A 24,602-nucleotide genomic window follows, 5' to 3' on the forward strand; every position below is an offset into this window, starting at 1 on the left:
TGAGTTGAAGGAATTTAAGGAAAAACTCGTACCGTGTTCGGGTGGTCAAGATCAAAGTGAAATTCACCAAAAGAAAAAGTTTTGTAACCCGCCACCACAACTTTAAGGCCAGATTTGACAAAGAACTCGAACGTCAGAAATAGTTAAATTATAATACAACCATTACAACAAAGCTAGTAGAGCTAGAAAGCTAAAGAGCTCGAACTAGAGCCCTCCGTAACAGTACTTGCCTAACAGTGTCTACAGGGGAGTGAGGTCCAGAGCTGTTATTGTTGTTTAAGATTCAGCTACTGGGAACGAAAAGCTCCAAGTAGCACGGGCTATGGTGAGCCCGTAGTGGACTTACCTGGCACAGGGCTGTGGTCCAGAGCTGTTGATGCTTCGCCTGATACGGGCTCACCATAGCCCGTGCTACTTGGATTTTTTTTGTTCCGGGTAGCTGAATGTTAAACACGAACAGCTGTGCCTAGTAGTGATGGTACGCCGCACCAATCACCGGGCCGTACGCCGCCGCCCCACCGAACAACCACCCACCACCATCAATGACGTCAGAGTCGCCGCTGGCAATAACACTAGGGTGGCAACATCTTTCACCAACAGTTGCCAACTCCCTTAATAACAAAGTTGTGTTGGCCGCTGACAGCAACTGTGGAGGCGTCGTCGGCGGGGTTACCTGGAGGGGCGGGGGGGAGGGGGGAGAGGAGGTACCTGGAGGGGTGGGGGTGGGGGTTAGGGTACCTGGAGGGGTGATTGTGGGGGGAGGTACCTGGAGAGGTGGGAGGGAGGTACCGGGAGGGGTGGGGGGAGGTACCTGGAGGGGGAGAGAGGTACCTGGAGAGGAAGGTAACTGGCGGTACCTCTGTGCCCTCCGTTTGAGACTTTTGTTAGTGTCCTGTTTTTGTTTTCATGTTTTGCCTTTAGTTTGCTGTTTGTTGATTCCTACAAGAAGACATTCGCCTACCATACTCGTAAACGATCATGTCTATCACAATCACTAGTTACAATTATCCAACAATTATATGTCTAATAAATTGTAGGACAGTACAAAAGAGGCTTTTACATCCCAAAAGTTTATAAAACAGTGGAACCGCCTACCCGCCCAAGCTGTAAAGGCCAAAACATTACTTCAGTTCAAAATAAAGCTGGACAAAAATTACCAGGGGAAAAATGAAGGGTTAGGGGACGTTTGACAAGCCGCCGGCTTCCTCTCCGTCGTGACCACTAAAATAGATACTGGCCCTCAGGAAAATTCAGGTAAATTAAGCAACCCACACAAATATATTTGTTTATTTACTGCATATATATATATATATATATATATATATATATATATATATATATATATATATATATATATATATATATATATATATATATATATATATGATGGAGAGAGGTAGAAGGAAAGGGGGTGACATATGGTCGTGTTTACCGGGTGACCAACGGGCTGACTGAGTTATGGCCGCACCACTCCAGAATTTCCACCACACTAATGCCTTCTATCATAGCTACCCTACACATACACATTATATATATATATATATATATATATATATATATATATATATATATATATATATATATATATATATATATATATATGTCGTACCTAGTAGCCAGAACGCACTTCTCTGCCTAGTATGCAAGGCCCGATTTGCCTAATAAGCCAAGTTTTCACGAAATAATTGTTTTTCGACTACCTAACCTACCTAACCTAACCTAACTTTTTCGGCTACCTAACCTAACCTAACCTATAAAGATAGGTTAGGTTAGGTTAGGTAGGGTTGGTTAGGTTCTGTCATATATCTACGTTAATTTTAACTCCAATAAAAAAAATTCACCTCATACATAATGAAATGGGTAGCTTTATCATTTCATAAGAAAAAATTTAGAGAAAATATATTAATTCAGGAAAACCTGGCTTATTAGACAAATCGGGCCTTGCATAGTAGGCTGAGAAGTGCGTTCTGGCTATTAGGTACGACATATATATATATATAACATAATGTGTGTGTGTATTATAAAATGATAACATGATTGCTATTATTAACTGGATAAATTTTACTGTAATTTGTCTTTTTTTAGAGTTTACATTTTTACTTGAAGAGCTCGTGACTATCTGTCATTTTTGGCATCTTATATGGTATTTAAAACGTTTATATTCACTCTGAACAACTTAGCGACCGTGAATCCGGCTTGAATCCACCGGTAGGCTGCACGAACGTAAACACAAATTACTTGAGTTTACCCTGACTTATGTTTGCATGCAGATTCCGAGGTTTTATGGAGACATTTTATATTGTTATAATGTCGCATAATCGCGTGTCAACGACCCTAAGTGATCCTGAAAACTCGTTCAGCGACCTCGTGACCTCAGTAATGTGACCTGACGAGATTACTTTACGATTTATTGGTCGACTCAGTTGAAACTGTTTGGAATTTCATATTATTTTCTCGACAAACAGATATTCCTAATTATATACAGACATATGAATCATGCACGGTTAGGTAAACAGATCGACACAAACAACTGAAAGACGGAAACAAGAGCAAATAGGCAGACCACGCGATATAAATTAAAAAAAATAAGAAAAAAAAATAATAGGTTAAGTAATAATTGTAATTACGAAGCAATAAGATGCTTATCTTAACATACTAAGAAGGTTAGGTAAGGTCGGTGTTTTCTATGAATCTTTTCAAGGTAAACTAAAATAGTCACAATAAATTAGTTTGTCACATATGCACGTATTTAATAAGTCAATATTGACTATACGAAAGTGCGAGAACGGGTTGCAACAGTATATGTAAAACCCCTTTATTTATAATGATATATTCATACACCTATAATTCTAATAAGAAAAAGTCCTTAATATAAGTCGTGCACATTTTCGTCTTATAGGTTCCGAGGCCCTGGGCACTTGGGTTAAATGTGCACTCAAGTTCTTAAAGGTGGTGGGTGAGGAACTTGTTAGGCCAAACTAGAGACTCAAGAGCGGCCAGTTTCCTGTTCCAGCGCCTCAGTGTTGCGATCCAGATAGGAAATGCTGTATCTTGGGCGCGCACCCCACCACCGCAGAGCTGGATGAAGTCTTCGAACAGTAATTGCTATATGTGTGTGGTGTTTTCTATTGCACAATGTAATAAAATAAATAAAATATATTGGATAGAATAATAATAATAAAAAAGTAAGGGCGGCAAGAGAAAAAATAATCAAGTGTTCAGGATATTCTACAAGATCTTCTCTGAATGACCTTTATTCTCTGCACCGAAGCCATGGGTCCCTACAATTGCAGCAGGGGTTGAACCCTTGTATATTGCTGTGTTAGTGCAACATGCATCGTGTACTCCTGAAGATGTTACGTTGCTGACGGAACGTCGTAACAATACAAATGGAAAGATGATTAAGTGATCTAGTATTTCTTCACTCCCTAGATGGTAGAGCATATTTGTGTAGAATGGAAAATATCCAAAAGAAAAATAATAATAGTCACAATATTGTGTTTAATGACACACACACACACACACACACACACACACACACACACACACACACACACACACACACACACACACACACACACACACACACACACACACACACACACATATTATATGAGGTCTTTATAGTGATAGTTCCAATATTGGAACTATCAGGAGATAGTTCCAGTAGTGAAGTTTATTTTTTGGTTGGTGTGCAAAGGACTATTTTTTATTTTTTACACGTTAGGCCAGTATTACTTTTGGTGGATGGGTTGACGAAATCAGTGCCATGTCTTCCCTAGTATATTTATGCTCGATGGTCTCGTAGTCATAAATCCGCGGATCCTGCAGCAGCTTGCACGAACGTAAACATTGTCAGCACACTGGCGATTCGTATGGATTTTCTTATGCGAACTCAAAACCTATTATTTGAGCACGTTGTATGGCTCACCTTTTCGTAACGTAAAGGTACAAAGGCTTTCATGGAGGGCTTAGAGCTTATCATACATGTATGTACATACAAGTGTATATTATTATTATTATTATTATTATTATTATTATTATTATTATTATTACTTGAATAAGTAGTGTGTGTGGAGTCTAGGGGCGCCACATCTGGTGGCAGCGGTGGGATCCGAACCCACGCCTCCGATGTAACATTTAAATAGGTAGTGCATATATTTCTAATTTTTAGGAACTAAGACAAACTTCGAAAAGAAAGATAAAAATTTGCCGAGTTTCACATACAAACTGGCTCGTGGCAAGACTTACACTGAAAGGTCATTTAACAATAGAATAAATCCCCGGGGTGCGGCCTGTCTACAGAAATATGGACGACACTAGAGTACCAGGATGGTAATGCCGACTCGAGAGTGACAACCCGAGAAGAGACATTGATGTGGGCGTCTGGCAGCACCGACAAGGTAATTATGAGCATCATTAGTGGCGATAATTACTTCGGAACTAACGGAGGTGATATAACTTCACACCGCCCACCTGCCCAGGTAACGTGAGTGTAGGTGGGGGCGGCCACCCCCTCTACCCCCGTTATTCAAAGTTACTGAAAAAAACATTGTATAATATATTATGGCTGTTGTATCGTATAAATCACATCAGTGTCATACCATCGTGGCTATACGTGATTTATGGTGAAACCAGCGATCGTACTCCTCAATACCAACAAAGTAATTTCTCCGGCATCAGATAACAATATCATAAATATATTTCCGGGAGCCAGATCATATCATAATGCAGTTTGTCAGTTTATTGGCTCTTTACAATGGTAATCTTGGCACTTAGGCTGCGGCGTCTGCCTTTATGAGTACTGCATGAGGCATATTTTGTTAGATTTATGGCGGGCAAGAATTTTGGCGGGAAGAACAAGGCGCGAGTGAGAGTTTTGGCGGGAAGAACAAGGCGCGAGTGAGAGTTTTGGCGGGAAGAACAAGGCGGGAGTGAGAGTTTTGGCGGGAAGAACAAGGCGGGAGTGAGAGTTTTGGCGGGAAGAACAAGGCGCGAGTGAGAGTTTTGGCGGGAAGAATAAGGCGGGAGTGAAGGTTTTGGCGGGAAGAACAAGGCGGGCAAGAATTTTGGCGGGAAGAATAAGGCGGGAGAGTTTTGGCGGGAACAGGCAGCTAGGCACGAGGTGGAATATACTCGTCTAGTCCAACAAGAAAGTCCACGTTAAGTACTTATTTTGAAGGTGGCTAGACAAAAGGTTTATACCAAACCTAACCTTTCCAAGGCTTTGTATAGTACATACATGTAATCATTTAGGTCTAGCACTTCATATTTAGGTCCCGGACAGTTTATAGGCTAGGGTGCTGTACCTCTGGGTATACCTCTTAGTATACTACACTGGGCTGGTTTTTTTTTGGGGGGGGGTATATAGTCCACATTTTGTACAATATATTCACGGTCATTAGTACAGTAGGTACACCTGACACCGTTTTCTGTGATCTTATTTTGACTCTCTCTCTCTCTCTCTCTCTCTCTCTCTCTCTCTCTCTCTCTCTCTCTCTCTCTCTCTCTCTCTCTCTCTCTCTCTCTCTCTCTCTCTCTCTCTCTCTCTCTCTCTCTCTCTCTCACACACACACACACACACACACACACACACACACACACACACACACACACACACACACACACACACACACTCTCACACTCTCACACTCTCACACTCTCACACTCTCACACACTCACACACACACACACACACACACACACACACACACACACACACACACACACACACACACACACACACACACACACACACACACACAACAGTCCCCCATTAGATAATTAGCTACAGGGTCTCATGTTACAGTTAATATCCGTGATGCTAACAATTAACCCTCATAAAATGGAGGTAATTTGTAGAGATGTCCGTCATTACAAGGGGTGATGGCTGGGGTTCCTGCCCCCCCTCCCCCCCCCCTGAGGTGACCAGTCAGCCAGGCGGGCAGTTACCGGTCAAGCTGCTCATCACCTTGACCCTTCAAACTGCCCAATCACCATTTAGTAGTTATAAACAGTCCCTTATTAACAACTGTCTCGGTTCGTATATCAGACTAGAAGACGTATCCAAGTGCTCTATATAGTCGTAATGGCTTGGTGATTTTCCCTGACAGTTCCCCTCCCCCCCCGCACCCCGGCGGGGTCCGGGTCTTTCTCCCCCCCCTCTTACCCCTCTCCCCCCCCCCTCCCTTTCCCCTCTTCCCAGTTTTTACTTCAAACTCGAGTGATCGACTGAGCTGCTAACGACTTAAGGTGTAGTGATGGTCTCGACTGTTCAATGAGGCTGTTGTGGCCGCTCCAGGTTTGTGCCCATCTGGGTGTGGATAGGTGCGGGTGTAGGGAGGGTCGGAGCCGACCATTGTTTATGTCTTGGTGACCCTCCTTGTAAACCTGTCCCGCTCCTGCAGGGGTCTATCCCCGAGCACCACACACACACCTGCCTCGTACACACACAACACACAACACACTAAGGACACACAACACACTAAGGACACACAACACACTAAGGACACACAACACACTAAGGACACACAACACACTAAGGACACACAACACACAACACACTAAGGACACACAACACACAACACACTAAGGACACACAACACACAACACACTAAGGACACACAACACACTAAGGACACACAACACACTAAGGACACACAACACATACCGCCAGCCACCAACACATAAAAATACATAAACGGAATCAGTAATTATCTATATTTTTCTCTAATTACGAGCAGAGCCCACATGCTAATTACCTTCATTAATTATGCAACATGCAATTCTCGGAGCATGAATAGTTGAACGTCTCAAGTCGTCCTACTCAAGGGGGTTAAGACGTCCTTCTAGGCTTAAAGAGACCAACTTAAGGGGGTTATGACGTCCTTCTAGGCTTAAAGAGACCAACTTAAGGGGGTTATGACGTCCTTCTAGGCTTAAAGAGACCAACTTAAGGGGGTTCAGACGTCCTTCTAGGATTAGAGACCAACTTAAGGGGGTTAAGACGTTCTTCTAGGATTAAAGATACCAACTTAAGGGGGTTAAGACGTCCTTCTAGGATTAAAGAGACCAACTTAAGGGGAGTTAAGACGTCCTTCTAGGATTAAAGAGACCAACATTAAGGGGGATTAAGATATATTAATCATCTGGGGATTAATATCTCGACGTCTCTGTTGATGTTAGAAGGACCACTTGTGTATGGTGAGTAGTTATACGATAACACATCAAGAATGATAACTACCTGTACTTTCCTAACACTGGGTAATGACACATTTCATGTTATATGTCTAATCTACGATAACATAAGTCAGATTAGAGCTATACACGTACACATACACCAGCCACACACATGGTAGATGTACGTCACAGGTGTAAACACCAGACTTCACACACAGATAAACAAAACAGAGATAAACAGAGGCAATAGATAGACACGAAGAAATCATTGGGGGTCAAAATAATAGAACAATTCCCTTCCAACAATACTCACCAGAATCCGAGCCGTTAACCGCTCCCACCACGTGACCTGCGGAGATGAAATATACATTAATATACATACCAAAATACATGTATATGTCTTCCCAAACCGGTCTCCTAATTCGTCGCATTTTTGTACGGTTATCGATCAGTTAGATAGATGTATACCCGAAGGATCAGACAGTCACCCATCGAAATATTGACGTTTTCTATGGACTGCGGCCAACATTACTGGCTGGGATGGCGGGTTAAGTCGACCAATCACAGGGGGTGTTGACGGTCATTCAAATAATTAAATTAAGAACCTCGACCAATAGTAATTAGTTTTAATAACGATCATTACCGTTTTGGACGGGTTGGTATATTTGCATACATATGCTGGACACACTGTTCCAAATTGCATTCCAACGTCTGATGACTTTGGCAGATGTGTTATATTATAAGTGTTGACAGTTGTTAATATTTTCAAACGTGGATATATGCATATGTTAGGTCCAACACTTGCATATGTTAGGCCTAAAACCTGCAGATGTTATGTCCATTACTTGAGTAGATGTTCAGAGGACTTGATACGGCAGTAAGACATTCAGAACAGCTTAAGGCTATACAAAGGCCAATCAAAGTCGTTAAAACATTTACGTAACTTATAAGTATAACCCATATATCTTCCTATAAGACGTGAGTATAACTAACACCAGAAAACCTCTGAAGCAGGTCGATGATTCCATCCTCGCCTGCCATATATATATATATATATATATATATATATATATATATATATATATATATATATATATATATATATATATAATCAGCTTTATAACCAATGTCTATAATAGAAATACAGACAACAACTATTAATCCTATAAAGAAGGAGGAAACACAGACAGAATTTCACAGCTATAATCTGGCTCAAGCACTAATACCCTATAAGAAAGATATACTAAGAGATAATAATTTTCAAACACAGTCATACTAAGAAACAGAGGAACAAGTTGCCTAATACAAAAATAATAACAACAGTACGCATAAAATACAGTAAATAATAAAATAAAATAAAAAGCCTGCAAACAATGAATAAAACAGTGGACCATCAAGACCGTGGGAAGAGGAGGGTGACCGTGGGAATACTGGGGGTGCCGTGGGAAAATGACAGGGAGCGTGGGAGCGGGCCAGACTTGTGCTATAGCTGCACCTCTCTCGCCTGGACCTCTCACATTCACTGACTTACTAAACCTCGTATTTCCACAGGGGAAAAAAGGTAAATTATTTTGCTAATATGTCTTTTTTTAAAAAGGTTTCTACGTTATTTTTTAAATAGCGAAGTCTATTATATATATATTATATATATATATATATATATATATATAATAAATTTGATGCAACCTTGAAAGATTGCCGCAATTAAGTGTTGGGAGCCCCAGAATGCAAATTGGCACTCAAAGCATTTGTTTTTTACGTCAGTATCTGTAATATTATGAACAGTCGGGAAAACTCTATGGACTCAGAACCGATCATTTCATCTCCACCAAATTCATGGGGATCGTTGTTGTAGCCGACCCTTTCTCCCCATCTCTTAAATGGGGCAATTCCAACCTGCCTATGGCAGTCCCCCAGCACTCACCAGTCACCCTGTAAAATTTAATAAGGCTAACCCTAAGCGTCTGGCGTCCAACCTCGGACACACAGACAAATAGACAAACTTCCATTCAGTATATCTATACTTTGAGTTGCAAGAATAATCACAGATATCTGGGCGAGTATTTTCAGTACTTTCGATTGGATCCGGTGGTTCATTCCTGTTGGGTTAATGTACAGCCTTTGATCAGAGACACAGCCGTACATGGGGACATAACCAGACACAGACACCCAGCCCGAGAGCATAGAACGACACAGACACCCAGCCAGGGGACATAGGAGGACACAGACACCCAGCCAGGGGACATAGGAGGACACAGACACCCAGCCAGGGGACATAGAACGACACAGACAGCCAGCCAGGGGACATAGAACGACACAGACACCCAGCCAGGGGACATAGGAGGACACAGACACCCAGCCAGGGGACATAGAACGACACAGACACCCAGCCAGGGGACATAGAACGACACAGACACCCAGCCAGGGGACATAGGAGGACACAGACACCCAGCCAGGGGACATAGAACGACACAGACAGCCAGCCAGAGGACAGACTCCCAGCCAGAGGACACAAGAGGACACAGGCACCCAGCCAGGCAACATAGAAGGACACGGGCACCCAGCCAGAGGACACAAGAGGACACAGCCACCCAGCCAGAGGACACAAGAGGACACAGACAGCCAGCCAGAGGACAGACTCCCAGCCAGAGGACACAAGAGGACACAGACACCCAGCCAGAGGACAGACTCCCAGCCAGAGGACACAAGAGGACACAGACACCCAGCCAGAGGACAGACTCCCAGTCAGAGGACACAAGAAGACACAGCCACCCAGCCAGGCAACATAGGACACAGAAACGCGGCCTTCCATTTCACTCTCATTTTCAGGATAATGAGGTACCCAGCTGGGCTTTGAGGGACGGAGAAGGATAGGGAGAGTGAGAGGAGAAGGAGGGGAGGAGAGTGTAGGGGGGTGAGAGAAGAGTAAAGGGAAGGAGATGGAAGGGAGGAAGCTGAAATGGAAGCAGAACGAGGCCAAGGGAAGGGGGAGAGAGCAGAGAGGGAAGTGGGACTATAAGGGAACCAGGGACTATAAGGGACTATCGACTTGAGAATGGTCCAGGACGGACCGAAACGTCGTCGTCCCTTCACCTCCTAGTGTGTGGTCTGGTCAACATACTTTACCCACGTTATTGTGACTCATCGCCTGCACTATAAGGGAAAAGCAGAGAGGAATATCAATCACAATAATGTATAATGTTTGTGTACCACTAGTGCCTAGGATAGGCTAGGTTGGGTGTTTTGATTGTGGTGGCACTTGATTGTGGTGGCACTTGATGTGTCTGTGTTGATGAGGACGGTCTGTGTTGATGAGGACTGTCTGTGTTGATGAGGACGGTCTGTGTTGATGAGGACTGTCTGTGTTGATGAGGACTGTCTGTGTTGATGAGAACGGTCTGTGTTGATGAGGACGGTCTGTGTTGATGAGAACGGTCTGTGTTGATGAGAACGGTCTGTGTTGATGAGGACGGTCTGTGTTGATGAGAACGGTCTGTGTTGATGAGGACGGTCTGTGTTGATGAGAACGGTCTGTGTTGATGAGGACGGTCTGTGTTGATGAGAACGGTCTGTGTTGATGAGGACGATCTGTGTTGATGAGGACGGTCTGTGTTGATGAGGACGGTCTGTGTTGATGAGGACGGTCTGTGTTGATGAGAACGGTCTGTGTTGATGAGGACGGTCTGTGTTGATGAGAACGGTCTGTGTTGATGAGGACGGTCTGTGTTGATGAGAACGGTCTGTGTTGATGAGAACGGTCTGTGTTGATGAGGACGGTCTGTGTTGATGAGAACGGTCTGTGTTGATGAGGACGGTCTGTGTTGATGAGAACGGTCTGTGTTGATGAGGACGGTCTGTGTTGATGAGAACGGTCTGTGTTGATGAGGACGGTCTGTGTTGATGAGAACGGTCTGTGTTGATGAGAACGGTCTGTGTTGATGAGGACGGTCTGTGTTGATGAGGACGGTCTGTGTTGATGAGGACGGTCTGTGTTGATGAGAACGGTCTGTGTTGATGAGGACGGTCTGTGTTGATGAGAACGGTCTGTGTTGATGAGGACGGTCTGTGTTGATGAGAACGGTCTGTGTTGATGAGGACGGTCTGTGTTGATGAGAACGGTCTGTGTTGATGAGGACGGTCTGTGTTGATGAGAACGGTCCGTGTTGATGAGGACGGTCTGTGTTGATGAGAACGGTCTGTGTTGATGAGGACGGTCTGTGTTGATGAGAACGGTCTGTGTTGATGAGGACGGTCTGTGTTGATGAGGACGGTCTGTGTTGATGAGGACGGTCTGTGTTGATGAGGACGGTCTGTGTTGATGAGAACGGTCTGTGTTGATGAGAACGGTCTGTGTTGATGAGAACGGTCTGAGTTGATGAGGACGGTCTGTGTTGATGATAACGGTCTGTGTTGATGAGAACGGTCTGTGTTGATGAGGACGGTCTGTGTTGATGAGAACGGTCTGTGTTGATGAGGACGGTCTGTGTTGATGAGGACGGTCTGTGTTGATGAGGACGGTCTGTGTTGATGAGGACGGTCTGTGTTGATGAGAACGGTCTGTGTTGATGAGAACGGTCTGTGTTGATGAGAACGGTCTGAGTTGATGAGGACGGTCTGTGTTGATGAGAACGGTCTGTGTTGATGAGGACGGTCTGTGTTGATGTGGACGGGCTGTGTTGATGAGAACGGGCTGGAGATTCTAACTAGAGATTCGTGAGAGAGAGAGAGAGAGAGAGAGAGAGAGAGAGAGAGAGAGAGAGAGAGAGAGAGAGAGAGAGAGAAGAGAGAGAGAAGAGAGAGAGAGAGAGAGAGAGAGAGAGAGAGAGAGAGAGAGAGAGAGAGAGAGAGAGAGAGAGAGAGAGAGAGAGAGGTGTTTGAAGCTTTATTTCCTTAGCATATATCACCACCACTATGAGCATATATACGGGCTCACCATAGCCCGTGCTACTTGGACCGTTTTGCTCCAGGTAGCGAATCCTTAACAACTATGATTGAATACTGAGAGACGACCGGTCACGCCTGAGAGGAGGACGAGGACGAGGAGGGGGGGAGAGAGAGGAGGACGAGGACGAGGAGGGGAGAGAGAGGAGGACGAGGAGGGGGGAGAGAGGAGGAGAGGGGAGAGAGAGGAGGGGAGGGGAGAGAGAGGAGGAGAGGGGAGAGAGAGGAGGGGAGGGGAGAGAGAGGAGGAGAGGGGCGCTGCAGTGTGCATTATGCAGGCGAGAAAGTGTAGTGTTGCAGCCCTGTTGCCGGTACTCATAAATATCCCGTCTTATCCTTGCCTACCTCTTCCCCCTTACCCTTTATTTACCCCCTTACTTTTCTTTACTTATTTCCCTTTTACCTTCCTTACCTCTTTACTCTCCTACCTGACTAACTCTTCATCTTGTCTTCCCCCCTTACATTTCCCCCTTGTTTCTCTCTTAAACTACACTCCCCCCACCATCACCCCCCCCCCCTCCCTGCTGGGTACGTGTAACATACCAAAAGGCCATAGAGGGGAAATTTTTGGAGCAGAGCGGGGGAACCGAACCCGCGTCCTGTGTTCTTCCAACCACACGCATTACCCACTGGACCACGATATGTTTAAATGTAACACAACCTCTCCCGAAATTTCAAGAAGCTTGAAGACACCGAGCTGGCGCCCAGGAGCTGGTGCCCAGGAGCTGGCGCCCAGGAGGTGGCGCCCAGGAGGTGGCGCCCAGGAGGTGGCGCCCAGGAGGTGGTGCCCAGGAGCTGGCGCCCAGGAGGTGGCGCCCAGGAGGTGGCGCCCAGGAGCTGGGGCCCAGGAGCTGGTGCCCAGGAGCTGGCGCCCAGGAGGTGGCGCCCAGGAGCTGGGGCCCAGGAGCTGGCGCCCAGGAGGTGGCGCCCAGGAGCTGGGGCCCAGGAGCTGGCGCCCAGGACAATGGTGTGTTCTCCAGCAGGGTGTGTGTGGGTCTCCCTCACGCAACACACACACATATAATATATAATACTGTATATAATATATATATATATACAACTTTCTATATTGGGAGGGACTGAGTACTGAGCGAGAGGTCGCCATCACTGGCCGTGCTCGCCTGACCCTCATTCTCTGTCTATCCTGGTGTCGCTGATGAGGTCTGGTATTGAGTGCTGCCTCCAAGACTTACCGCAAGTCCAGGGGAAAGTTACTGTTCTCTTATGGTGGTGTGTTGAGGGGTCATAGCGGAGGTATGTATACCCATTGTGGTGTTGAGCGCCAGGCCTCGACACCGCTGGAGAGTTAGTAAAGCTACAACTCTAGCTCCAGGACTCACCACCAAGTATAGTTTAGTTAGTCCTGAACATTGTCCACCACTAAACTAAGCTCCGTTTTTTTTAATGTATTTTATTAAGATGTTTTGGTTCGAATTAATTTTATATTAATTTACTCTAGTGGTAAATGGGTTTTTTACCTTTCTTTAAATTTTGTTTCTCTATATTTGTTTGTAAACTTTATGTTTTCATTTATACGCGATGCTCAGCTGTTTTTTGTAGACAAAGTCACACGATTCGAACTAATGTGACGGGATGGGTGACGTAGTTGACGCATTAAAGTGACGCACTCGTCACAACGCACAAGGCGTCCAGGAGAGCTCTCCCGGTCAGTGACTGATGGCCAGAGTGAAACTGATAGTGAAATTCACACCTGAAATCTTACCGAATTGAAGCCTAAAAGTGAAAATGAAACAGAACTTGAGACTCTGAGAGTGGAAATATAACTACCCAACTATATGTATAAATGAAGTATGTCAAACTGATTAAATGTTAAAAATATATTGAACTCAGTTATATAAAAAATATAATAATTTTGCTTGCCTCATGACGACTTACTATGAACACTTCTTCTTTTAGATTAAAGTTATAATTGCACGTAAAAATATCAAATTAAATTCCATCGTTCCGTAATTATATTGATATTTGAAATGCTGATTGAGGCTACTGATGACTTCAAATTATAATTTTTTAATTAATTCCAATGTGTTCATAACTTGTCCAAGCCTGCTCGGAATATATATTTTCCTTTTCAGACTGTGTTATGTATCCATAACACGCTCTGACATGGTCACTCTGAGAACAACAAACTTGACCTAGTTATGTATCCATAACACGCTCTGACATGGTCACTCTGAGAACAACAAACTTGACCTAGTTATGTATCCATAACACGCTCTGACATGGTCACTCTGAGAACAACAAACTTGACCTAGTTATGTATCCATAACACGCTCTGACATGGTCACTCTGAGAACAACAAACTTGACCTAGTTATGTATCCATAACACGCTCTGACATGGTCACTCTGAGAACAACAAACTTGACCTAGTTATGTATCCATAACACGCTCTGACATGGTCACTCTGAGAACAACAAACTTGACCTAGTTATGTATCCATAACACGCTCTGACATGGTCACTCTGAGAACAACAAACTTGACCTAGTTATGTATCCATAACACGCTCTGACATGGTCACTCTGAGAACAACAAACTTGACCTAGTTATGTATCCATAACACGCTCTGACATGGTCACTCTGAGAACAACAAACTTGACCTAGTTATGTATCCATAACACGCTCTGACATGGTCACACTGAGAACAACAAACTTGACCTAGAAACAGTGTCGGATATTGGATTTGTAACGAAACTAAGAGTGACTCGAATCCCTTTGCGTTTCAATAGAAAATGGTAAATGAACTAAGAAGTGATGCAGTGGGGAGGTTATCTTGAGGTTATCTTGAGATGATTTCGGGGCTTTAGTGTCCCCGCGGCCCGGTCCTCGACCAGGCCTCCACCCCCAGGAAGCAGCCCGTGACAGCTGACTAACACCCAGGTACCTATTTTACTGCTAGGTAACAGGGGCATAGGGTGAAAGAAACTCTGCCCATTGTTTCTCGCCGGCGCCTGGGATCGAACCCAGGACCACAGGATCACAAGTCCAGCGTGCTGTCCGCTCGGCCGACCGGCTCCCTTGTACCATTAACATTTGTGTACACATTCATAATCTTCCAGCACTTTAATGATTTAACTATTAGAGCAAACTTGGTGCCTCAGTGTCTGGAAACTCTCATGCGCGTATTAGTTTGAATCTTCTGAATATTTTAAACTGAACATAAGTGAACAGTACGCCGTTTATACATTAAGATACGTGAAGCTTATAAGCAAATAAACATTGAGAAACAAAACAGAAACGAATATAATAAAACCAAACATTTACCAATACACGAAACATGTGAAATACATTTATCAGTGTACGAAACATGTAAAATACATTTATCAGTACACGAAACATGTATAATACATTTATCAGTGCACGAAAGTCACCTATCGCTGGGTTCATGTCTCGCTCCAAGACCGGCCCACACCCCATACCCAAGACTTTCCAATCAATTTGACCCAAAAAATTTCTTAGGCTATTAAAATCAGCTTTTCGAAAATCTGGCACTTTAACAGAATTTTCTCCTACTGGTCTATTCCATTCTATGCTAAATCTGATTTCTTTGTGATCACTGCTCCCTAGCTCACTCCCTATTTCGATGTCAGTGAGTTAGTGTGGGTGGGGTTAAGTCAGAGTGGGAAGGGCAAGGAGTTGGGGGTGACATGATGGAGGTTTGCGGGTGGGTGGGTGGACGTAACAGGGGGGATGTTGGTGGGGTATTAAGGGTGTCAGCACGGGACGGAGCACGAAACAATGGGTGTAGGTTGGATGGGTTTAGATTTGGGAAAGACTTGGGTGGGTGCTGGTTCGGTGACAGGGTTGTTGATTTGTGGAGCCGGTTGTCGCGTGGCGTGGTGGAGGTGGTGTCCCTCGATTGTTTCAAGCATGGGTTGGACGGGTGTGTGAGTGGGATTGGGTGGTTGTTAATGGGAGCTGCCTCGTATGGGCCAATGGGCCTTCTGCAGTTGCCTTTGTTCTTATGTTCTTATGTTCTTATGAAACATGTGAAATACATTTACCAGTACACGAAACATGTGAAATACATTTACCAGTACACGAAACATGTGAAATACATTTACCAATACACGAAACATGTGAAATACATTTACCAGTACACGAAACATGTGAAATACATTTACCAGTACACGAAACATGTGAAATACATTTACCAATACACGAAACATGTGAAATACATTTACCAGTACACGAAACATGTGAAATACATTTACCAGTACACGAAACATGTGAAATACATTTACCAGTACACGAAACATGTGAAATACATTTACCAATACACGAAACATGTGAAATACATTTACCAGTACACGAAACATGTGAAATACATTTACCAGTACACGAAACATGTGAAATACATTTACCAGTACACGAAACATGTGAAATACATTTACCAGTACACGAAACATGTGAAATACATTTACCAGTACACGAAACTAATATAAAAACTAGTTATTGAATCCAAAGCGAGCGAGGCTAGCTATAATGTGGGCGGCTTTCAACGGCCTGCGCCCGCTGGGAACCTGGCTGACAACAGATAAGCTCAAGACATCTCTAATGAAAGGGACGAGGTTTGGGTTCTTCCTGGACCCTTATCAGGTCTTGATAAGGGTCCAGAACGGACCAAAACGTTGTCACTGTCGTGTGTGTGTGTCAGATGGTACATTTATAGTCTTATCAGTGAAGGATTCTATGAAATCAATTGATCAAAATAGGGATATATATATATATATATATATATATATATATATATATATATATATATATATATATATATATATATATATATATATATATATATATATATATATATATCAAGTTGGTGCACCCCAAAAGGATTCGAACCCAGACAGCCAGGCGCCATGGTGTACCATGGCGTACCTGGTTCCTTAACCACTCTACCATCGTGCTCCAGGGGCCAGATTCACGAAAGCACTTACGAACGTGTACATCTTTCCTCAATCTTTGACGGCTTTGGTTACATTTATTAAACAGTTTACAAGCATGAAAACTTCCCATTCAACTGTTGTTATTGTTATAGACAGCCTCCTGGTGCTTCGGAGCTCATTAACTGTTTAATAATTGTAAACAAAGCCGCCAAAGATTGAGAAAAGATGTATAGGTTCGTAAGTGCTTGCGTAAGTGCTTTCGTGAATCTGCCCCCCTGGCTGTCTGGGTATGCCCGTTGGTGACATCATCACAGAGCTGTGAAGATAGCCTCCCAGTAATGTCAACAGAGAGATTTCAATATGGCCGCCAGTGACGTCAACAACAAAAATCCAAGATGGCCGCCAGTGCGATAATTTGTTATTCTTCAAAAAGAAAACCAAAAAATCCTGAAAAACAAGTGAGGAAACTGTTGGTGTTGGTGCTAACTTGGTGGGCGGGAGATGCCGGCGTCGCGGGACTCTAACATTCACCAATTTCGCTGCTCCGGGGCCCTTCTTGGGGCGCTATTACGCCTTTCCTCGCGACTCTTTTTGCATGTCCCGAAAACTTTGGCGCTTAGGCTTTCTCTCTCCTTTAGATGTGAGCTATATTTGATTTAGCTTTGAATTCGACTTGAGTTGGGTGGAAATTTATGTTAGACTGTAGCTAGATTTATATATATATATATATATATATATATATATATATATATATATATATATATATATATATATATATAAGCCCCAATTTCGAGTCATTAGTATTTTAATGCCATTATTGTTTTTTTTTCGATTTTATATATATTTTTGTTTACATTATAAGTGTGTGTGTAGTTCGGTCCATGGACTTTCCTGGTGCAAACCGACTGTGCTAAACAGATGCATACGCTCCATGAATACTGTACGCCCTACATATCTAGGGTGTAAATATGATTTTACACCTTGAATATGTAAATTCCACGCGTTCTGCAGAGATATGTATACTGCACGTCTACTTCAGCTATACTTACATACCACGTATACTAAGTTATTGCTATGTATACGCCATGGTAAATAGCTTCTGCCTACCGGTGGCTGCTTCCTGGAATGTTTAGACTTTATAGCAGGGAATTGTTGCTCTCTCTCTCTGTCTGTCTCTCTCTCTCTCTGTCTCTCTCTCTCTCTCTCTCTCTCTCTCTCTCTCTCTCTCTCTCTCTCTCACTCACTCACTCACTCACTCACTCACACTCTCTCTCTCTCTCTCTCTCTCTCTCTCTCTCTCTCTCTCTCTCTCTCTCTCTCTCTCTCTCTCTCTCTCTCTCTCTCTCTCTCTCTCTCTCTCCCTCTCTCTGTCTCTCTCTCACTCTCTCTCTCTCTCTCTCTCTCTGTCTCTCTCACACACACACACACACACACACACACACACACACACACACACACACACACACACACACACACACACACCGAGAGAAAGTAAAATCCCCGTCATGGCATCACTGAGAGAAACACGTGTGTTGCCAGTTTTGTGTTTCTTGGGCAGGTTTTTATCAGGCAAGTCTCCCCTCCAGCGACATCTTTCCCAAGTAACACAAACACCAATTATCTCCTTTCAAAGTTCCTGGCAAAGTTGATAAAGTTAAATATTACCATATAAATAACGTACATAATAACGATGATAAAATATTAGTAATAATATTAGTATTAAACATAATTATTGAGAAAATCAGTTGGAGCAATGCCCGGGATTCGAACCCTTGACCTGGGTACTCGAGCAAGCCACCCACTTTACCATGTCTTGGTCTAGGGTTAAGGTGCGCGGCTTGGAGGTACCAGAGTCGAGGGTTCGAATCCTCCGTATTGCTCCAATTTATTTTCTCACTGATATATGACGTTAGTGTGATTTTCTTGTATTAATCGTAATTTGTGTTATTGTAATTACACAAATATTATAATTTGACCAGGGAGATATTCCGTGTTGAAATGAATTTCGAAAATACAATTTTTCGAAGATCGTGAGTGAAATATTAACGTGAAATAATATATATATATATATATATATATATATATATATATATATATATATATATATATATATATATATATATATATATATATATATATATTATTAAATATGACCGAAAAAGTAAGATTAATAATTCTAACACGAATTTTCTCAATCTTTCGTACATTACGCTTCACTGTTGGAGGTAAATCAAAAATCACTTCTCCAAAATTCATTTTTATTTTTTGGAGAAATGATTTTTGATTTACCTCCAACAGTGAAGCGTAATGTACGAAAGATTGAGAAAATTCGTGTTAGAATTATTAATCTTACTTTTTCGGTCATATTTAATAATATGTCTACAGGAAAGACTGCTACCAAAATATACTAATATATATATATATATATATATATATATATATATATATATATATATATATATATATATATATATAGCTGGGGTCCAAGCTAATTGAAACAACTAGAGACCCTAGAGCCGCCAGTTTTCTCCCTCAACGCCTTAATGTGGCGATCCAGAGAGGAAATGCTCACTGCATCCATGGTTCCTGCCCGCCATTTGAGGAGCGCGAGGAACTTGTGACAAGTAGCCTTGTACCCCGTGCACTGTGGGGGCCTCGTAGCCTGGTGGATAGCGCGCAGGATTCGTAATTCTGTGGCGCGGGTTCGATTCCCGCACGAAGCAGAAACAAATGGGCAAAGTTTCTTTCACCCTGAATGCCCCTGTTACCTAGCAGTAAATAGGTACCTGGGAGTTAGTCAACTGTCACGGGCTGCTTCCTGGGGGTGGAGGCCTGGTCGAGGACCGGGCCGCGGGGATACTAAAGCCCCGAAATCATCTCAAGATAACCATGCATGTAACCAATGTTGTAACCCTTTTTGTGTAATGAAAATTTAAAATAAAGTTAGATATATATACACACATACTAATAGAATAGGGGTGGTAGGAGAAGAAAATATCAAAGTGCTCAGTGAGGATCCACAAGGTCTTCTCTGAGTACTCTTTATTTTCTTCTCCGAGGATATGGGTCCCTACACTTGCACCAGAGGTGGTACCCCTTCTAGGTTATATATATATATATATATATATATATATATATATATATATATATATATATATATGTCGTACCTAGTAGCCAGAACGCACTTCTCAGCCTACTATGCAAGGCCCAATTTGCCTAATAAGCCAAGTTTTCATGAACTAATTGTTTTTCGACTACCTAACCTAACCTATCTTAACTTTTTCGGCTACCTAACCTAACCTAACCTATAAAGATAGGTTAGGTTAGGTAGGGTTGGTTAGGTTCGGTCATATATCTACGTTAATTTTAACTCCAATAAAAAAATTGACCTCATACATAATGAAACGGGTAGCTTTATCATTTCATAAGAAATACATTATAGAAAATAAATTAATTCAGGAAAACTTGGCTTATTAGGCAAATCGGGCCTTGCATAGTAGGCCGAAAAGTGCATTCTGGCTACTAGGTACGACATATATATATATATATATATATATATATATATATATATATATATATATATATATATATATATATATATATATATATACACATTATATAATTATATATATATATATATATAATTTACTAATTAGCTTATTCTTATATTTAACTTATATTTAAAAGAGCTGACAGGTAAAAGAATGAATCTCAGCATTAGAAGTTCTGAAAATGTGGTGACCGTCACAGTGACCAAGCCGCCATGATCGAGGCAAGATACACAGATCTCGTAAGTGGCACATGATGATGAATCCTGAAGCAAGACTGTGAACCCGAGTGTAAACAGAAAGCACTTGAAGTTCGAGTGCAAAGAATGACTTACACTTGAGTGCAAGGAGGGCGAGAGTCCAGCCCAACAGCATGTCAACAGTGACCCAACTCACACACCGGCGGCTCTCTTAGTTATCAAACTCACTCTCTACACTATTTTATCAATATTATTTTAGATTCTTGTTTTGCTCTTTTACATTTTGAAGGTGTGGGGGATGGTATAGCAATGGTGGGAGTGGTTGGCAGCAGTGTATGTGGTGGGTGTGGGAGAGCGTGTCAGTGTGGCTGTTGGGGAGAGGTTGCGTGCACCCGCTACGACGGTTGGAGAGAGACTGCCGCGCGGATGGTGGTGGTGGTGGTCCTACACTGACTTCAGCCAAGCGCGCGCTGTCTCGCATCACGCTTCATTTGGATTCAACTTTTCTCTCGTTTGAATTATTTGGCGAATCTGGGGCCAGATTCACGAAAGCACTTACGCAAGCACTTACGAACGTGTACATCTTTCCTCAATCTTTGACGGCTTTGGTTACATTTATTAAACAGTTTACAAGCATGAAAACTTCCCATTCAACTGTTGTTATTGTTATAAACAGCCTCCTGGTGCTTCGGAGCTCATTAACTGTTTAATAATTGAAAACAAAGCCGCCAAAGATTGAGAAAAGATGTACAGGTTCGTAAGTGCTTTCGTGAATCTGGCCCCTGGCCCTTAAAGTTATGGATGGAGGTGGCTTCTATAACTTGTTCTTTCTGTGCATCCGATTTGTGAACCAGGTGTACAGGGCATGAGTATTTCCTCGCGTTTATTCGAGTCGTTTGCGTTTCCAGCTTCCGTTTATGTTCTTTTGTATTACTCTGTCTCAGTTTAAAGAGTCTGCCCTTCCCCAGTATTTTGTATGCGGTAATCATGTGCGCTTTGTTTCTTCTCTATTTGGTGTTGTGAGGTTTAGTTCCCTTAACCGGTCCTCAGTGGACATCCCTCTTATTTGTGGTGCTACTGTGGGTGGTAGTTGTGGTGGTGTGGGTGGTAGTTGTGGTGGTGTGGGTGGTAGTTGTGGTGGTGTGGGTGGTAGTTGTGGTGGTGTGGGTGGTAGTTGTGGTGGTGTGGGTGGTAGTTGTGGTGGTGTGGGTGGTAGTTGTGGTGGTGTGGGTGGTAGTTGTGGTGGGGTGGGTGGTAGTTGTGGTGGTGTGGGTGGTAGTTGTGGTGGTGTGGGTGGTAGTTGTGGAGGTGTGGGTGGTAGTTGTGGTGGTGTGGGTGGTAGTTGTGGTGGTGTGGGTGGTAGTTGTGGTGGTGTGGGTGGTAGTTGTGGTGGTGTGGGTGGTAGTTGTGGTGGGGTGGGTGGTAGTTGTGGTGGTGTGGGTGGTAGTTGTGGTGGTGTGGGTGGTAGTTGTGGAGGTGTGGGTGGTAGTTGTGGTGGTGTGGGTGGTAGTTGTGGTGGTGTGGGTGGTAGTTGTGGTGGTGTGGGTGGTAGTTGTGGTGGTGTGGGTGGTAGTTGTGGTGGTGTGGGTGGTAGTTGTGGTGGTGTGGGTGGTAGTTGTGGTGGGGTGGGTGGTAGTTGTGGTGGTGTGGGTGGTAGTTGTGGTGGTGTGGGTGGTAGTTGTGGTGGTGTGGGTGGTAGTTGTGGTGGGGTGGGTGGTAGTTGTGGTGGGGTGGGTGGTAGTTGTGGTGGGGTGGGTGGTAGTTGTGGTGGTGTGGGTGGTAGTTGTGGTGGGGTGGGTGGTAGTTGTGGTGGTGTGGGTGGTAGTTGTGGTGGGGTGGGTGGTAGTTGTGGTGGTGTGGGTGGTAGTTGTGGTGGTGTGGGTGGTAGTTGTAGTGGTGTGGGTGGTAGTTGTGGTGGTGTGGGTGGTAGTTGTGGTGGTGTGGGTGGTAGTTGTGGTGGTGTGGGTGGTAGTTGTGGTGGTGTGGGTGGTAGTTGTGGTGGTGTGGGTGGTAGTTGTGGTGGTGTGGGTGGTAGTTGCGGTGGTGTGGGTGGTAGTTGTGGTGGGGTGGGTGGTAGTTGTGGTGGTGTGGGTGGTAGTTGTGGTGGTGTGGGTGGTAGTTGTGGTGGTGTGGGTGGTAGTTGTGGTGGGGTGGGTGGTAGTTGTGGTGCCAACAAGCCAACGACACAAACAAACAATAGTCCCCACTCTACACAGATCAACTAGCAAAGAGGATGTTTTCCTAACGAATTTTAATTGCAAACTCTGACCACAAATTCAGTGAAAATGCCTCAGAAGCTTGGTCAACATCATCTGGTCGTACACGCACGCACGCACACACACACACACACACACACACACACACACACACACACACACACACACACACACACACACACACACACACACACACACACACACACACACAAGTGCTGGGAAGACGGGACACCACGAGCGTAGCTCTCATCCTGTAACTACACTTAGGTAATCACACACACACACACACAAAGGGAGTAAAAGAAACAGTGTACCTGCGGCCTCTCAGCAGGTAGAACAGGTGAGGAAGGGAGAACTGTCACCTTGAGAGGCAAGTCTCAGGAGACACCTTAAACAATGTGACCAAACGAGGCTAGTTAAGGCCTCAGCTCCGCCACTTCACCAACCAGGCAACGCGGAGGCCCTCTTCAACTTCCCAATTTTCCCATAATTAAGTTTGGTGCATTATTATTCTGCCTCGGTATTTGATTACTGCTTCGCTACATTATCGTTATCTGTTATAGTGTTGACATTATCAAATGTTGGATTATTTTATTGTCTAATGGAGGAATCTTGGGATAATAGCAGGGTAAGTAGCTCCTGGACGTTGGTTCCTACGGAACACGCTACGTTGTCACGTCTACCTTCGTGTGTATGTATGTATGTATGTATGTATGTATGTATGTATGTATGTATGTATGTATGTATGTATGTATGTATATGTGTGTATATCATGAAAATAAACACGTGATTAAAAATGTGACAGTGTCAGACCACGGAGGAAAATTGAAACAGGAAATTCCTTAAGTACTTTCGTATATTAATACATCTTCAGAAGATGTATGTATGTATGTATATTATGTATGCAAAGGATAAATGAAGAGCCATCGTCAACGGTGCATGAATGAAGGCACAATACACTTACAAAGTTAACGTTGTCATTTATATATCAGCCTCTCACTGGTTATTCCTTCCTTTACTTTCCATTCTCGTGTTGGGAAACCAGGAGGCCCAGGTAATGAAACGCGGGTCGCACGTCCCGTAGACTTTACCAGACGACCGCGCTCTACGGCGCGCAAGTTGTCACACATGAAACAATTTATAATCAATAATCATCATTATTATTATTATACTAACAATATTTGTAATATTACATACCTTAAATACATGATACAATGGGGGAATTGTCGTTATAAGTATCTCGGGGAATTTGCAGTACCTGCCGACCAGTCTCCGTGGTGCAGTGGTAAGACACTCGCCTGGCGTTCCGCGAGCGCTTTGTCATGGGGTTCGTATCCTGGCCGGGGAGGATTTACTGGGTGCAAATCCTTAACTGTAGTCTCAGTTTAACTCAACAGTAAAATGTGTACTTGGTTGTAACAACGATTCTTCGCGGCGGGGATCGTATTCCAGGGACCTGCCCGAAACGCTACGTGTACTAGTGGCTGTACAACGATGTAACAACTCTTGTATATATCTCAAAAAATATGTGTCAAATATTACCTATCAGAAAAATTATTCTCACACCTTGCGTCACTTGTGTGTTACAGTGTAAAAATATACGTGAATTTAG

At 43.5% G+C, this 24,602-nt stretch overlaps 1 protein-coding gene across 2 annotated transcripts in view; it reads right to left on the minus strand.

Annotated features, from left to right (window-relative positions):
• LOC123771711 (uncharacterized) overlaps positions 1-21,207 on the minus strand; it is an 80,020-nt gene extending 58,813 nt beyond the window's left edge. For both annotated transcript variants that reach the window (XM_045764405.2, XM_045764404.2), the window contains exons 1-2: positions 20,910-21,207; positions 7,493-7,528 (exon numbers count right to left, since the gene is read on the minus strand). In XM_045764405.2, coding sequence (XP_045620361.1) covers positions 7,493-7,528; positions 20,910-20,949 — 76 coding nt within the window. In that variant the 5' untranslated portion in view covers positions 20,950-21,207. The remainder of the gene's footprint in view (positions 1-7,492; positions 7,529-20,909) is intronic.
• Positions 21,208-24,602: the final 3,395 nt, after the last annotated feature.

The sequence above is a fragment of the Procambarus clarkii genome, chromosome 75 (assembly GCF_040958095.1).
Source record: "Procambarus clarkii isolate CNS0578487 chromosome 75, FALCON_Pclarkii_2.0, whole genome shotgun sequence".
In the NCBI taxonomy this organism is placed as follows: domain Eukaryota; kingdom Metazoa; phylum Arthropoda; class Malacostraca; order Decapoda; family Cambaridae; genus Procambarus; species Procambarus clarkii.